The sequence below is a fragment of the Phyllostomus hastatus genome, unplaced genomic scaffold (genome assembly GCF_019186645.2).
Source record: "Phyllostomus hastatus isolate PE091 unplaced genomic scaffold, TTU_PhHast_1.1 phas_contig_133, whole genome shotgun sequence".
NCBI classification, from domain to species: domain Eukaryota; kingdom Metazoa; phylum Chordata; class Mammalia; order Chiroptera; family Phyllostomidae; genus Phyllostomus; species Phyllostomus hastatus.
Window position 1 is genome coordinate 522,778 of NW_025333577.1, and position 15,492 is coordinate 538,269.

At 40.5% G+C, this 15,492-nt stretch overlaps 1 protein-coding gene across 4 annotated transcripts; it reads right to left on the reverse strand.

The window, feature by feature from the left end:
* Positions 1-58: 58 nt before the first annotated feature.
* On the reverse strand, positions 59-12,425 carry ZNF583 (zinc finger protein 583). 4 transcript variants are annotated; one of them, XM_045850713.1, is made up of 5 exons: positions 12,272-12,425; positions 10,599-10,699; positions 5,222-5,348; positions 4,845-4,940; positions 59-2,175 (listed from the first exon to the last, which is right to left on the reverse strand). In XM_045850713.1, the coding sequence occupies exons 2-5, from the start codon at positions 10,605-10,607 to the stop codon at positions 698-700; spliced, it is 1,710 nt and encodes a 569-aa protein (XP_045706669.1). In that variant the 5' UTR covers positions 10,608-10,699; positions 12,272-12,425; the 3' UTR covers positions 59-697. The 4 variants fall into 4 exon arrangements, with proteins under 4 accessions (XP_045706669.1, XP_045706662.1, XP_045706661.1 ...); XM_045850706.1 differs by having other exon boundaries at positions 12,161-12,425; XM_045850705.1 differs by having other exon boundaries at positions 12,158-12,425.
* Between the last annotated feature and the right edge of the window lie 3,067 nt (positions 12,426-15,492).

Consider the following 15,492-nt stretch of genomic DNA (forward strand, 5'->3'; position numbering starts at 1 on the left):
TTTACAACAATGACCACTGTTCCTAATAAGAAATCTTTACCACCTCTTGAGTCCTGAGCTGCTGCTTTTATTTCTCAGCTAATCATTGTCAAAATGATCATGTTTTCTTTGTATAGCATGGTATCGTTTTATTTTACATTAATGTTTACTGAGTGAATGCTTTATGTCAGGCACTCTGCTGAGAAATTCACATGCATCATCTCACTTAATGCTCCCATTAACTTTCGAGGTAGTACCATTATTATTCCCATAACATAAATAAAACTGAAGCTCACGAAAGACAAAATGTTTCTCCAAAATTAGAGGGCAAAAATGGAAGAGCGAAGATTAGAACCAAGATCTACTTGATGCTGGAATATGAGTTTATAATTCTGGACAAGTCTCCAAAGAATGAGGTGGATATTGGCACAAGATGGGACTTTTTAAGGTAGACTGGAACAAGGTATTGGAGGAAGGTCTTTTAGGCTATTTTGAGGAATGTGTGCTTTAACCTTAAGAACTATGGGATGCCGCTGAGGGGTTTTAATGAGATATGATCAAACTATTTTTAATACAAGTTTGTCTGCAATGTGGACAACTGACTAAGTGGCAAATACTGGAAACCTGTTAGAAAGCTATTTCCATAGTCCATGTCAAGTAGATTATTGTGTACTGGACAAAGGTGAAAATGATTAAAGGAGTGAGATTCAAGGCATATTTAAGAGATAAAACCTACAGGTCTTGGCAACTGACTGGACATGGAGGGTGAGGGAGAGGAGAGACTCAAGAATGACTCCATAGTATGAATTCTTTCATGATGAGCCAAGTGTGCACGCTGCCTGAAAGATTTCCGGCAGTCCTTGCATTCATAGGGCCTCTCTCCAGTGTGAATTCTCTGATGCAGAGTGAGAGAGCCACTGTAGCTGAAGGCTTTCCCACACACATTACATTCATAAGGCTTCTCTCCTGTGTGAATTCGCTGATGCTGAGCAAGGCCTGCATTCTGACTGAACGTTTTCCTACATTCCTTACACATGTAAGGTTTTTCTCCAGTGTGACTTCGCTGATGTTGTGCCAGCGACGAACTATTGCTAAAGGCTTTCCCACATTCGATACATTCATAGGGCTTCTCTCCAGTATGGACCCTCTGATGCTGATCGAGGTATGCAATCTGGCTGAAGGCTTTCCTACACACTTTACACTCATATGGTTTCTCTCCAGTGTGAACTCTCTGGTGTTGAGCTAAGTGTGCATACTGACTGAAGGCCTTCCTGCATTCCTTACATTCATATGGTCTCTCTCCGGTGTGAATTCTCTGGTGTACGATCAGGTAACCACGATGGCTGAAGGCTTTCCCACACACATTACATACATAAGGTTTCTCTCCGGTATGAATTCGCTGGTGCTGAGCAAGAAATGAGCCATTACTAAAGGCCTTACCACACTCAATACATTCAAATGGTCTCTCTCCAGTATGGATCCTTTGATGCTGAGTCAGATGGGCAATCTGGCTGAAGGCTTTTTTACACTCATTACACTGATAAGGTTTCTCTCCAGTGTGAACTCTCTGGTGCTGAGCAAGGTGTGCATTCTGGCTGAAGGCCTTCCTGCATTCCTTACATTCATAGGGCTTCTCCCCAGTGTGTATTCTCTTATGCTGAGCCAGGTTTGCACTCTGGCTGAAGGTTTTCCCACATTCAACACAGGCATAGGGTTTCTCCCCAGTATGAATTCTCTGATGAAGAGTAAGGGATGAACTCTGGTTGAAGACTTTCTCACACTCATTACATTTCAAAAGTTTCTTTCCTACATAGACTTTCTTACGTTTCATTTCAACAGATTTTTTTCGGTAACTTCTCTTTTGTGGCTCATGCTTATGTACTCTTTCTTTGGTGGGAAAACCCTGTTTTATAGCAAATACTGCATCCTGGTGGAAACTTTGCCAAGATTTAGTGTATTCATTACTTTGATCTTCAGTGAGGATTTCTTTATGAGTGATGATCAGTTGACTAGGATGGACCTCCTTACTTTCCAACTTGTTCTTAAACCAGTCCCCACTTTTATAGTCTTCTCTTAAACTAGAACAGTCAAGATTATAACTAAAATGGCTTCTTCCCATTCTCATTACTTTGGATGATTCTTCATAAATAACTTGTTTTGATGAAAATTCACTGTTTTTAAATGCATACTCCCAATCTAAAAGATAGTAAGAAAAAAATCTTTTGTGTTTATGCAGTAGCAGAGAACTTTTAAAACAATCAGTGAATAAAATACATAAGTTTGAAGATTTAACAGCCATTAAACACAGTCTAAAAAGTATGATATTACAAATAACAAAAACTTAAGAAAGTTAATTAAGGACATAAATTAAGCATACATAATCAATAAGGTAACTACCAGAAAAATTAAAAATTGAAGAGGTTATTTAAAATCACAATCATCATTTTATATCTATGTTAATGTGACAGTCTCCAAGCACCCTTCCTCTCTTGCCTCAGTTTATCCTGCATTCAAGATATGTTCATTATCTAGAAAAACCCATTTCATAATATCAGTGTGGCTAAAAAACCTCCATAAGATTCCTAGACCCAAACACACACCAGGTACTATTAATCACCTTTGGCTGTACATGAAACTCTATGATTAAACCTTTGCAGTCTGAGAAAGATCTTCCTGAATATCATTTTCTATGAAATATAGTCCAACCAAATGTAAAATTGTAGTTAATTCCTGAAGCTGAGGTGTCTTCATATAGAAGTAATTTAGCATCAAATTATTTTATTAACCTGCCACAGACCTTAATTTGCCCTCCCCTTCCCATTCCCAAATCCAATCATCTATTCATCTCAAGATTTCCCAATGGTTTCCCACCACTTTCAAAATAAAACCAAAATTCATATCATGGTTCACAAAACCAACGTAGCACATGAGCATACATGGAAAACCTTTAATAACATTATAGCAAATCAAATCCAAAAAATATGAAAGCACAGCATGACCAAGTATAGTTTATCCCAAGAATGAAGGTTGGTTTAATATGTGAAAACCAATCAATGATCACTATGTTAACATATTAAAGATGAAAACCATATATCATTTTAATAAATGTAGAAAGATTTATTAATTCACTAAATGTATTAATAAAAATTCTCAGCAAGCCAGGACTAGAAAGGAACTTTCTAAAACTAATAAAGGAAATCGAAGCAAACTAAATTAACTTAATGGTGAAAGATTAAATACATTTCCCCTTAGGACTGAGAACAATGCAAGTATATCTGCTCTTACCAATTGTATCCAACATTGTACAGGAGGCCCTAGCTATTGTAGTAAATCAAGAAAAACAAGACATAAGAATCACAAATAACAATGTATTAGCAGATAACATGATTGTCTATGCAGAAAACACTCAGGATCCTACAAAACAACTACTAGAATAACTACTTGGATGAATCTAGCAAGACTATAAAATGTAAAGTTAAGATAAACATCACTTTACATTCCTGCATATTAGCAGCAAACAATGGGAAGAAGGAGCTTTCTATTACAATAACACACACAAAAAGAAACAGATAAAACCTTTTTTTTAGATATTTAAGACCACTGCGTTGGATACTACAGAATATTACTAAGAGAAAGAAGACTATCAATGGCTAAATAAACCATACTCGTGAGTCAGAAAACTCAATGATGTTAACATGTCAATTTTCCCCCAAACTGATGTATAGCTTCATCATAATTCAAATCAAAAATTTTGGGTAGAAATTCTCAACTTCATTCTAAAATTTATATGGAAATGTGCAAAGGTCTAAAATAGCCAAAGTGATTTTACAAACTGAAGTATCTGATATCAAAATTTACTAGAAAGCTACCGCCATCAAGACAGTGTGGTATTGGTGAAAAGCCAGACATCTAGATCAGGCAGACAGAATGGAGTTCAGAACCAGACCCAAGCATTTATGGGCAACTGATTTTCAACAAAGGTTCCAACAAGGCAATATAACGGGTAAAGGAAAGTCTTTACAACAAATGGTACTGTAGCAACCGAATATCCAAAGAGGGGGAAGTGAACTTCAATCTTTATCTTACACGAGACACAAAATTAGCTCAATGGATCATGCACCTAAATGTAAAAACCAAAATGTAAAATCCTAGGAAAAACATGGAAGAAAATGTTGGTGACCTGGGAATAGCAAGAATTTCTTAGATATGGCACAAAAGCACCAACCAAGACAAATTAATAAACTGGAATTTTAAAAAATTGAAAACTTTGGATGCTCAAAAGACAGCAGTAGAAAAACAAAAACACAAACCACAACTGGAATACATATAAATGACAAAGGTATATCTAAAGAAAGAACTCTTACAACTGAAGAAAAGAAACAACCCACTAAAACAGGGGCCAAAACTTGAACAAACACTTCACGAAATATATAGAATGGCCAATAAGTTCATGAAAAGATGCTCAATGTTATTAGTAAAAGAGTAATGAATAAATAAATGAAACAATTTCCTTTAATCTAAAAGAAATGAGTGACTAAAAAAGGAAAAGCAGAGGCATTGCTGTGTGTGGATATTTTAAATGTGATGGAGCAACTTATGCAAAAGTAAAAGACAAGGACAAAGAGACCCTGTGACCTTTGGACCCAGAGAACAGGACAGGTTATCAGAGAAGACAGTAAGGTGTGAGAGAATATACACAAGGAGAGTAAGTTGAGGAGCTCATGCTAAAGACACCTCAATGCCTGTCCCAGGCCTGAAGCAACTTGAAAAGCTACCCAGAAGGTATCAGTTACACAATGGAACCTTTCAGAATGGCAGAGATTGTTTTCCTGCAGTGGCCTCACCTCCTGAGTCCTCTCACTCACCGGAGTATGTGCCTCCTGTCCCCACCTCCTTCACCATCCAGGGCTCTTTTCCTTGCTCCAACAGTGAGATCACCTCTGGCTTAGAAACTGAGACTCCTGCTTGGAAGAAATAAAGAGGCCATCAGCTAGGCTCTTAATCAGATCAAGTTTCCTGGTCATCAGGAGGTAAGGGCATTATAGAGGGAGTTAAGGAAGAAGTGTTCTGAAGAATGTGGAACAGGAAGTTGCAGAAATAGTTTAATGAAGCTGTCAATTGTACAAAACTTGGCCTATTTGCAGGAGCAACAAAAAAATTCAGTGAATTATATTAGAGGCTTCTCAAACGTTAGGCCGGAGATCAGCCCTATGTGCAGATTCTGAATTACGGGAGACCTTACCCAGTAACACCAGGTTCCTGTAGTTCTCCAACATCACCTTTCTGTACAAATTCCTCTGAGCAAGATTCAGCCATTCCCACTCCTCTTGAGAGAAATCTATAGCCACATCCCCAAATGTCACCAAATCCTGAAATGAAATAAACATACTCCTGTCCAACTAGTGTTCTTACCCTCATATATGCATAGTTTGAAGAGCTAAATCATCTATCTTTCAGAAAGAAATATTACACATTAGTGCAATTTTCTAGTAGTGAATCTTGAGTTCTGAACAACACATATCAAATAATTGCTGGATGACTTCTCTGTGCTTAATTTTGATGTTGCCATGGTAAGTGTACAATTTCATAGTCTCTAGTGATGGAGAAAAGATTTATAAGACACACAAAAATGAGAAATAACAACATTAACAATCAAGAGGAAAATAATGTTATTCATGCTAAATGCTAGAGCATTTCTCAATATGGAAAATAAGGCTGGACTGGGCCAGTGAAGAAAGGCTTCAAGGATGACAGAGGACTGTGAGTTGAGCCTTCCAAGATATATGTGGTCTAAACCAGCATTTTTCCAAACTCTACAGTGGAATGTTCCGGATATAACAATAGGATGTATGTATATATACACACACATCACTCTATGCTACTGATGCTTATAATATGTAATAAAATAGTAAACAATTCTTATAGTGATGTTTCAAAAATATAATTTAAATAAACGTAAGCCATCACAGGGAACAAACAGGGGAAACAGAAGATTATCTAACAGCTCTTGAGAACCCCACTGAGTTTCAATGACAGCTGGTAACCTATCATGCTACCTAAGAGACAAAATAATGGCAATTTTAAACACTGTTAATTAACAAATACTGAATATTTCCAATGTGATTATGAAGTGATCAAAAATACCTACCACCCTCACTTGAGGGACACACCCAACTTCTCATGTTTAATGAGTGAGAGTTGTTGCTGTGTGCTGAACTACGGATCTTACTTATAGCGTGGTACAGGACCTAGTCTGGTCCCTAAAAACTCAAAATGGGCCATCTCCCTAACGAGTTCCATCTGTTCCAGACTTACCAGGGCTTGCTGGATGGTTCCGTTCATGGTTCTTAGGTCTGATGTGTCACAGAGCAATGCCTACTCTTAGCTGAGCCGACAGACAAATGACACTCAATAGGACATACCTGGACAGCTGAACCGACTGGTCAAACCCTGAACGACCACCCCACAGGTTGGTGAACAGCCACTGCACTGAGTCTGGCTGACAGCCATGCCTGATCTCCCCTCAGTCCAGCAGCAGAGGGGTAGGCCTGGCACAGCATGGCCTCTGGGACCCCAGCTAGAATAAGTTCTGGTGTATTCCCCAGCCTCAGTGGTTGTCAAATACAAACATCACTCCTATTCTTCCCTGACTCTATAGAGTAATGCTCCCACTGAAGATTTATTTAGGCACATCAGTAATTTCACACAAAAACATTTTTAATGGAAAAATTAGTCAAAATATGAATCACTAATGCCTAAGTAATAGCCTATAGGGGAAGCAAAAATATGACTCTCATCAATATCAGTTACATGCATCAGTTTCAATCACTAAAACATGTATAATCCAGGGAAATTTGAAAGGTGAGTAAAGGCTTCAAGGAAGGAAGGGAACTTGGATCTGAAAAGATGAACCTTGAGCTAGGCAGGGTGAGGCACTGTTGACCATCAACTATTAAAACTCAGACTTTCAATTCAAACTCTTTAAAATTTTGTGCAAGAAAAGTGTTCCTCACACATAATTTCTTCTGTAGATAAAGGTGAGGTAGGTTTTGCTAGATAAAGTCTTAAAGACATTTTTTTAGCTGCCCATACAAACTAATGGATTCTAGGTTTCAACTGTCTTATCGACATTTTTATCTTGGCCAATGAGACATGACTACCTTTCAAATATTTTTACATTTATGTTGGTTAGAGAAAACAGAATTTGCATACAATTTTGTCATTATTAAGGAAACGGAAAAAATGATATTCAGTATTTCTACCTTCAGTGAATTCTTTCCCTTTTTAAGTTAAAGAATTGGAAGTCCTCCACCCTCCACATCACCCTACCTCCTAGAAGCAATCAAAATTTAGTTAGTATGTATTTGTTTAAATGTTTCCTTACACAGACATATCTATGGTCATCTATACATATTCATTTACTTAGTTTTGTTGGATGGATAATATCACATGGTATACACATGCCATATCTTATTTATACGAAACTCTGTATTACTTTCAAGTTATATGAATCTTAATTTTTCACTCCGATTCTGCAGTGTCTATTTCCTTAAAATATATTTCTAGATGTTTTCTCTCCCTTGAGACTAGGATTTCCCAGAATTATTTAACCTCAAAAACATTTTAAATTACAATGTTTTGACCCAACAATTGAGGCCAGGAGTCAAGTGTTGACCTGGACTCAAAGAAATACTAGCAGGTGGGTTTCAGGGAGAAGAAAAATGAGAGGAAATGGAAGCATGGAAACACAGGAAGAAATTAAGAGGCCCAAACAGTACTTATAAACCATAGATAACATCTACTACTAATATGTTATCTTGGAGTTAAACCACTATAGGGGTCTTATCTTGTTCAGGAAGTGGTAAGAGTGCTAATTACAGAAAAAAGATTACAGGAGGAAGAAAGAGGATTATTACCTAGTGAGTAATAGATACATATTATCCTAGAGTGGCCTTTAAAAGAATAATGTAAAGTTAACAAGATAATACGGGGAAAATACCTGATTTATCCAAAAGAAGGCCAAAAAAGGAGAAATCGAGGAAAAGAACAGATGGGATAAATAGAAAACAAACTGCAGTATGGTAGACTTAAACACAAATGCATCACTAATTACATTGAATGAAAATGTACTAAATACTAATTTAAAAATCAAGATTATCAGTCTGAATTTTCAAAACCGATGTTTTGTGGGGAGACACAGGGACTGTGAGAGGCACCTGGGGTGACCCAAGAGCCCAGCTGTGAGCATGGGATGGGAAGAACACCAGACATCAGAATGCTGCTTCCAAAGGCACACTTTACATACAAGCTTTAAAGGCAGAGGTTCTCAAAAAATGAGCATTAACATAATCCTGGGACTCAGTGAAAATGTGGTTTCCTGGGCCCCACTACCAAAGACTGTGTGGCTCAGGAGGTCCAGGGCAGGATCCCAGACACAGCACTTAGAGTGACAGGCCCTATCTGGTCTACACATCATACCCTTGTTTTCTCCTTCCATTACCAATGCGGGCAGCAGAGGAGAGGTAGCTGGCTCTAGTATCCATGGGCTTGTTCCTTTGTTCATTCACAGGTGAATTTGGCATAATCAGGGTGGGGCAAAAGTAGGCTTATAGTTGTGAGTGTGTGAAACAGAGTTTATTCTTGTATTATTATTATTTTCCATACAACTGTAAACCTACTTTTGCCCCACCTTGTACTACCTACACAGTTATAAGAGTTGGGAATACAAAGGTGGACAAAATATAGTCCCTCCCTTTGTAGAGTTAATATGTTAACAGAGGAGAAAGACATTAAATAAAAGGTCATACAATGTGAGATAGCATTAACTGCTCTGACAAGAAACAAGAAAAGGTGACTGAGAGTGACAGGGGTATTTATTTTAGATAAGATGATCAAGATAAACCTAAATAAAGAGGTTTATTCTTGTCTGAACAGGAATCTAAAGAAAGTAGCAGAGCAGGCCACATCAGCATCTGTTCAGAGACAGAAAGAACCCGGAGTGTCTGAGGAACAGCAAGCTGACCAGCATGACGGGAGCAGACAGGTGTCAACACCTGCAGAAAACGAGGTCTGGGGTACCCTGGGGCTGGACCACATAGGGCCTTAGAGCCAGTTTTCCTGGCTTCATCATTTGATAAGCCCATATTTGTGCTGTCCATTATACCAGCTACTAACCACATGTAGCCAGTTAAATTTAAATGAGTTAACATTACAAGTTCAGTTCCTTGGTCACACAAAGTGCTCCATAGCCACGTGTGGAGCTTGTCTATCATCAATCGTCACAAGAAGGTCCACTGGCCAGTGCTGATTCCTGCTTCTGGCTCATCTTCCTCTTTACAACCATCCTCTATATTTTCATCCAGCAGTTTGCGTGGCTTTATTTTTTAGATTGAACTTACACAATGTAAGAAAGAAATTTTTTTTCTAAATGAATAACCCATCCCATCTTCTCTGATTTAACATCATTATATTATAGTATCATATACAAACTAGTAGATGCTTAAGTTCCACATAGACAAAGGCAGAGTCTGTTTTTATTTACCACAGTATTGCCAGCACTTGGTACAATAAGTCTTTAATAATTATATGTTTAGTGAATGAATTGGTATTTTCCATTCTTTTTAAAAAATTTTTATTTATTTTTTAGAGAGGGGAAGGGAGGGAGAAAAACAGGGAGAAAAGCATCAATGTGTGGTTGCCCCTTGTGCACCCCTCACCAGAGACCTGGCCCGCAACTCAGGCATGTGCCCTAGATGGGGAATTGAACCGGCAACACTTTGATTCATAGGCGGGCACTTAACCACTGAGCCACACCAGCCAGGACAGTATTTTCCATTTTTATTTATACTTGCATTTGTTTCTAGACATATGCCAATCTTTTCACTTGTTCCTTCTGGCTGCCATTCCAAACTATTTACAGTTAAAGATGTATGTAGCCATTTTTAAATGTGGATTCAAGTACTCCCTATTATTATTCTTTTACTAAACATTTCCTGCTATTTTTCCATATTAATTCCACTAATCTTAACTGGATGACCTAGAGTATACTACCTACTGCCCACCACTCAGGATGTCCCTAAAACAGGACCTCATTACTTTCATGTAATCCTACTCAAAGCCCACAGCATGCCTGGAAAAATCCCCGTGCTAGCTGACCCATGTTTTACTACTCACAATGAAACACATTAGTTCCTCAAAATTACCTTGAGCAGGAGACCTTGCCCGGTACTGTGATTAAGACTACCCAGCAGCCCTTATCTTGCCTTTTGATCAAACCCAGGCCTGTGGAAAAGCTCCAAGCTGTTGGTTATATCTGAATGAACACCTTGACCTCAATGAATTAAGTCCCTACAATGAAGGAGTACTTCCCTCCCTTCTCCAGAGCTCCTAACCCAAGGAGGTGCTAAACTATGTCTTGAATGAAAATGAAAATGCTAAGAGAGAGAGGGAGCTCACAGGGCTCTTAGGGACCTCCTTTTACTGGACTGAAGAGCATGAGGATCAGGTCACTAATGAATGGGACTTCGTTAGGCTGGGGAGTTTCAGAAGAAAACCAAAATGTTCACGTAACACCTGAAAAATGAGGCATTTCAGAGAAGGGAGAAGAAATGCTTCCTTACCTTGGACATGGCTTTAAGAACTTAAGAATTTATGACAGGTTCTCTATCTTCTTGCTTCAGGTTCCTCTCTGGCAGGAGGACAGAGTCTGGAGAAGACAGAGCTGAGGAGGAGAAAGAAACCCTGCATCGCCAGCCTGGAAACCTCCCTGTCCTTCTCCTCCCACCACAGACATAGAGGTGTCACTGAATCTGTCACTCCTGTCTAAATTTACAGTTCTTTTTCCTGTGTGCTTTAAAGCTCAAGAACCCAATATAAACTTTCTCTGTGTAGGTCAGCTCCTCTCTTATAATCATAAACAATAACAGTATCAATGGTTCAGAATGACACTACCAAGTAAAGATCACCACCCCCCCAACCTTCACACATGACAGTATTCAAGGCTTCACGGTAATAAGCAATTGAGCCCAACTGGAATCCAGGTCCAACTTTTAATCTTTCTACCGAATGCTGATGTTGAAAAATGTCTACAAAGATGAGAGATATGCTACACAGTGACTGCTTCTGAGAAAGCATTTTCACACAGAGCAGACATCAGAGAGGGCATGTGATCTGGAGGACACTGGACCAGAGTCAGGACACAGAGCTTCTGGTCCTGGCTTAGGACTAACTGCACCTGCAAACCAATCTCTACTTTTCTGGTCAATTCCTCATGAGAAACGGGGGTCAGACTACACATGAACAGTCACTGAAGCCCCTTAATCAAGAGTTAGTTCCCACTAACTTGCAGCCTACTTACTGTAAAAACCACTAATTTGGGGATCATAATGCCTCGAACACCCAATCCACCACTGCTTACTAGCTCTGCAACCTCCCTGGAGTTTCCAAACACTCCAACCTTGTTTTCTCATGATCAGAAAAATGGGACCTCTAACCTATCAGCGGTCAACACGACCTGGAGACGATCCACATAAAGCACTGAGCACAGTGCCTGGACATCCTTTGTGATCGATCCATCCATGTCAGTCATCACGCCATTTATTTTCGGGAACAGCATACAGTGGGTTCCCTCACTTCCTGTTCCAGCAGCCTGGGCTTCTGCTGTCCAAGCCTAAGACTGGGGCTGCTCCATGTCTCCTCCTCTCCTTCCCTGTCTTCTCGGATGATTGTGCACCTCTTCCCCTTCATCTCAACGCTGTCCCCAACCCTGGGGCACTGGCGTCCCCATACCGCACAAACCACAGGTCTTCTGCTGGCAGCTCCCCTGCAGCCCTCAGAGTCGGCCCCACAAGGCCACTCTGGGCCCGCTGTCACACTGACATACAGTGTCACACAAAGTGTCACAGTCCGAAGGACACACTCTTACGCGGTCTCACGTGACGATACACCCGGCCGCACAGTTGCCCACTCATTGTTACAGGCAGGGTCGCATACATTCTCTCACAAACAGTGACAAGGCCTTACGCTGTCGCGCGCGCGCGCACACACACACACACACACACACACACACACACACACACAGTGATGCTGTCTTACACATGATCGCCCCTGGTCCCACTTTTTTCCCTCAAGCGGTGACAGGCCCGTTCACACACACGCCCGCCCACCCGGGACTCCTCACCACCTCCTGCCGGGGGGTCGGCACCTCCCTCCGCGCTGCGGGCAGAGGCCGGAGGCCCAGCATCCCCGCGAGCCAGGGAAGGAATTCGATCCCGGGGTAGACGAGCGGACTCACAAAGGGGCAGCGGAGCTGGGGCGGGCAGCCAGTGCCGGCCGCGGTGGCCGCTGGGAAATGGAGTCCAGGTCGGGACGCGGCGCAGAGCATTCTGGGACTGCTCGCCTGAGGCGCCGAGGGGTCCGGCTACCTTCTTTTTCCAGAGGTTTCTGCGGTGCTCCTCTGCCCTCGGGATGTACCACGCGACCCAGCCTTTTCAGGTCTCTGGACACACCGCCTTCCCACCGAGGCTAGCCAAGCCCGGACAGGCCGGCCGGGATTGCGCAGGTGCAGCTTGCTCGGGTGCCCAAAGGTGTCCAGGGGCTGTACGAGCACTAGACGGCGCGACGAACAGGGTTGTGATGCACTAGCGCAGTGGACGAGCCTGCGAGAAAAGGGTTCGCGGAGGGTTTGCGAGTGTCTAAGACCTCAGGTTTTCCTGGATTTCTTTCCTTTTTCTGTTTCTTCTTCTCTCCTCCCTGTCTTCGTAGCCATTTACAGAGCGCCTCTTTGCCTGGCACTGTCGTAGGCGGTAAAGACACAACTGTGAGCACGAAAAAATACCCCAATTCTAATGTGGGAGAAATTCAATAGAAAAGAGAAAAAAAGGATACTGATGTGTGTTCGGGAGTGATACGTGTTACAAGGAAAAACATAGCGGAGTTTATGGCTCATTCTTTTAGTTCATCATTCTCTTGGTAATGCCCTCTTATTCTTAACCTACGACTTTGAAAATATTTTACAAACTCCTACCGCTAGTTCAATCTTCCATTCATGTCTCAGCTTTTCCAAAATTGGATTGCACACTTAAGTGCTTCAAGATAACTTGTCCCACCAAAGTCACCAATGACAAAAAGCAAAGATTATTTATTTATTTATTTACTTATTTATTTATTTATTTATTTATTTATTTATTTATTTATTTTTAGAGGGAGGGGAAGGGAAGGAGAAAGGGAGAGAAACATCCATGTGTGTCTCTCATACGCCCCCTACTGGGGACCTGGTCTGCAACCCAGGCATGTGCCCAGACTGGGAATCAAACCAGCTACCCTGTGGTTCACAGGAAGTCATTCAATCCACTGAGCCACACCAGTCAGGGCTGATCTGGGAATTTTTATATGGAGGAAGTAAAAAATGTAATTGAAGCACTGTTTATATATAGTAGTAAGTTGTTGAGATAAACAATATGGCTACAAGTAGAGCAATGATTAAATAAGTAATCTGAAAACTATGATTTATAAAAAGAAAAACTGATGAAGTAGTATGTGAAAATATATCTTAGGTTTTTTTTTTAAGTAGGAACAAAACTGTTACAATTACATTAAGATTCAATATTAGAAAACTGTTCCTATGAATAAAAAGTTAAAGGAACACAATCCACAAAATTGGTAGTTGGTTTTGTGTTTGATGAAATTCTGGTTATCTTCCCCCTTGCTTTTTCCAAACCATATAGACAAATTTTATGTAAGGTGAGACATATTAGTAGACCACCAGGTTTTTGCAGCCTTTTCCATATTTCACAAATATATGAGGAAAGGGCCTGAAGATTTGTGGCAAAATTTTTCATTTTCAGACATTGTCTCTGTAAGTTTCTGTTGGCAGAGTCCTCTACAAAGCTTGGCAATAAAGTGAATCAAAACTTAACTTTGATTTACATAAAACCATATTTATCAATTTCAAATTGGCAATGAGCAGATGTCTGCCACTGTATCTAAGTTTAATCTAATAATTAATTACATAATCTTGAGCAGCAGAGATAGAATATGGAATCCTGAGAGCCAGACACATTTATTTTGCCCTCAATAGGCACAATGAAGATGCAATACATTTATGTTTTTCATGGCTTAATATGGAGCAATTTTAAGTCCATGGTCTATTATGAGTCAATATTTGTAAGTAAGTTTGAGGTCAAAGTTTTATTTGCGGGTGGGGTGGGGTGGGGGTGGGGGAAGAATGTCTAATGGTTCCAGCATGGTTTGTTCAAAGACTATTCTTCCTCCATTATATTGCTTTTGTGCCTTTGTCAAAAATCAGTTCAGATAGCTGACAAGAGCTTGTATCTAGAATATGTAAAGAACACAAAGTGACAAATAAAAACACAACAGTATTAAAATGGGCAAAGGATTGAATAAATATTTCTCCAAAGAAGATACACAAATTAAAATATGCTCAACATCATTAGTCCTCAATTATGACTTATCTATCTGAAAGTAACATTTCCTAATTTAAGGTTTTGGTTCAGACTTTTCCCCTAAAACGACACTCCATATTTCTACCTGTACATCTGACAGACATTTCAGTCTGTCACATTGCAAACCAAACACCCAATCTTACCTCCCCAAATGTACTCCTCTCCAGGTTTTCTTATCCCACTGATGTTACTGTTCTTCTGGTTGTTCAGCTCAGAAACCCCTGTAGTTATCCTTGACTACTGCTCTTTGTCATCCTACTCCACCCAATCAGCAAATCCTGTCAACTCCACTTTAAAATATATACAGAATCATGGGGCTGAGCTGGATAATTAATGGCTCTTCCAACACCCCTAATGGGAAGCTGGCCAGAGAGTCCCCAGGCCAGAAGGAATGTGTATTGTTTTGGAAATAGATTATTAATTCCCTCATTTCATTTTGGGAGTGCCTTCTTGTCGTGTGACTGCCTATTGACCTTTTTCTTTCTACACGTACACACTGAAGTAACGTAGTTTAGAGTCATGCAAGACTGTGCCCCCTTTGTCTGGGACCCATTAAAACAAGTCTGACTCAGGGAGGTGCAGTCCATTGGTGGTTCCCGTGAGTAATAAAGGCTATGTGTGCTCCACCCAGTCTTCCTTGTGGTTTTTTCTGCTTATCCAAATGGGCAGTCAAAATTCCCCAGCTCAACCTCCTGCATTGTAAGAATCCAACCCCTTTTCAACAACTCTGCCACCATCCTTAGATTTGAGGTGGACATTCACTGGAAGAGGTAGATCACTGGCTTGGAGCCATGGTCACTTCTGGGAAATGTAGTTGAGTCCCATAGGTCAGGATAAGCAGAGAAGACAGCCCAGTTTATGGACCTGAGATCCGAGTCCAGTCTGGTCACACTGCCTGGCCACAAATGACCTGCCCTTACTGTTGGACCTCAGGTTCCTCACCTTCAGCCTCGTTATGCCATGCTTTGTGGTCCTGCTCAAATCTGTTCCTAGTTAGGCCTGATGCTCTGCCTATAGGACTGACCAGAAGTTCTGATGTTAATTCCATTCC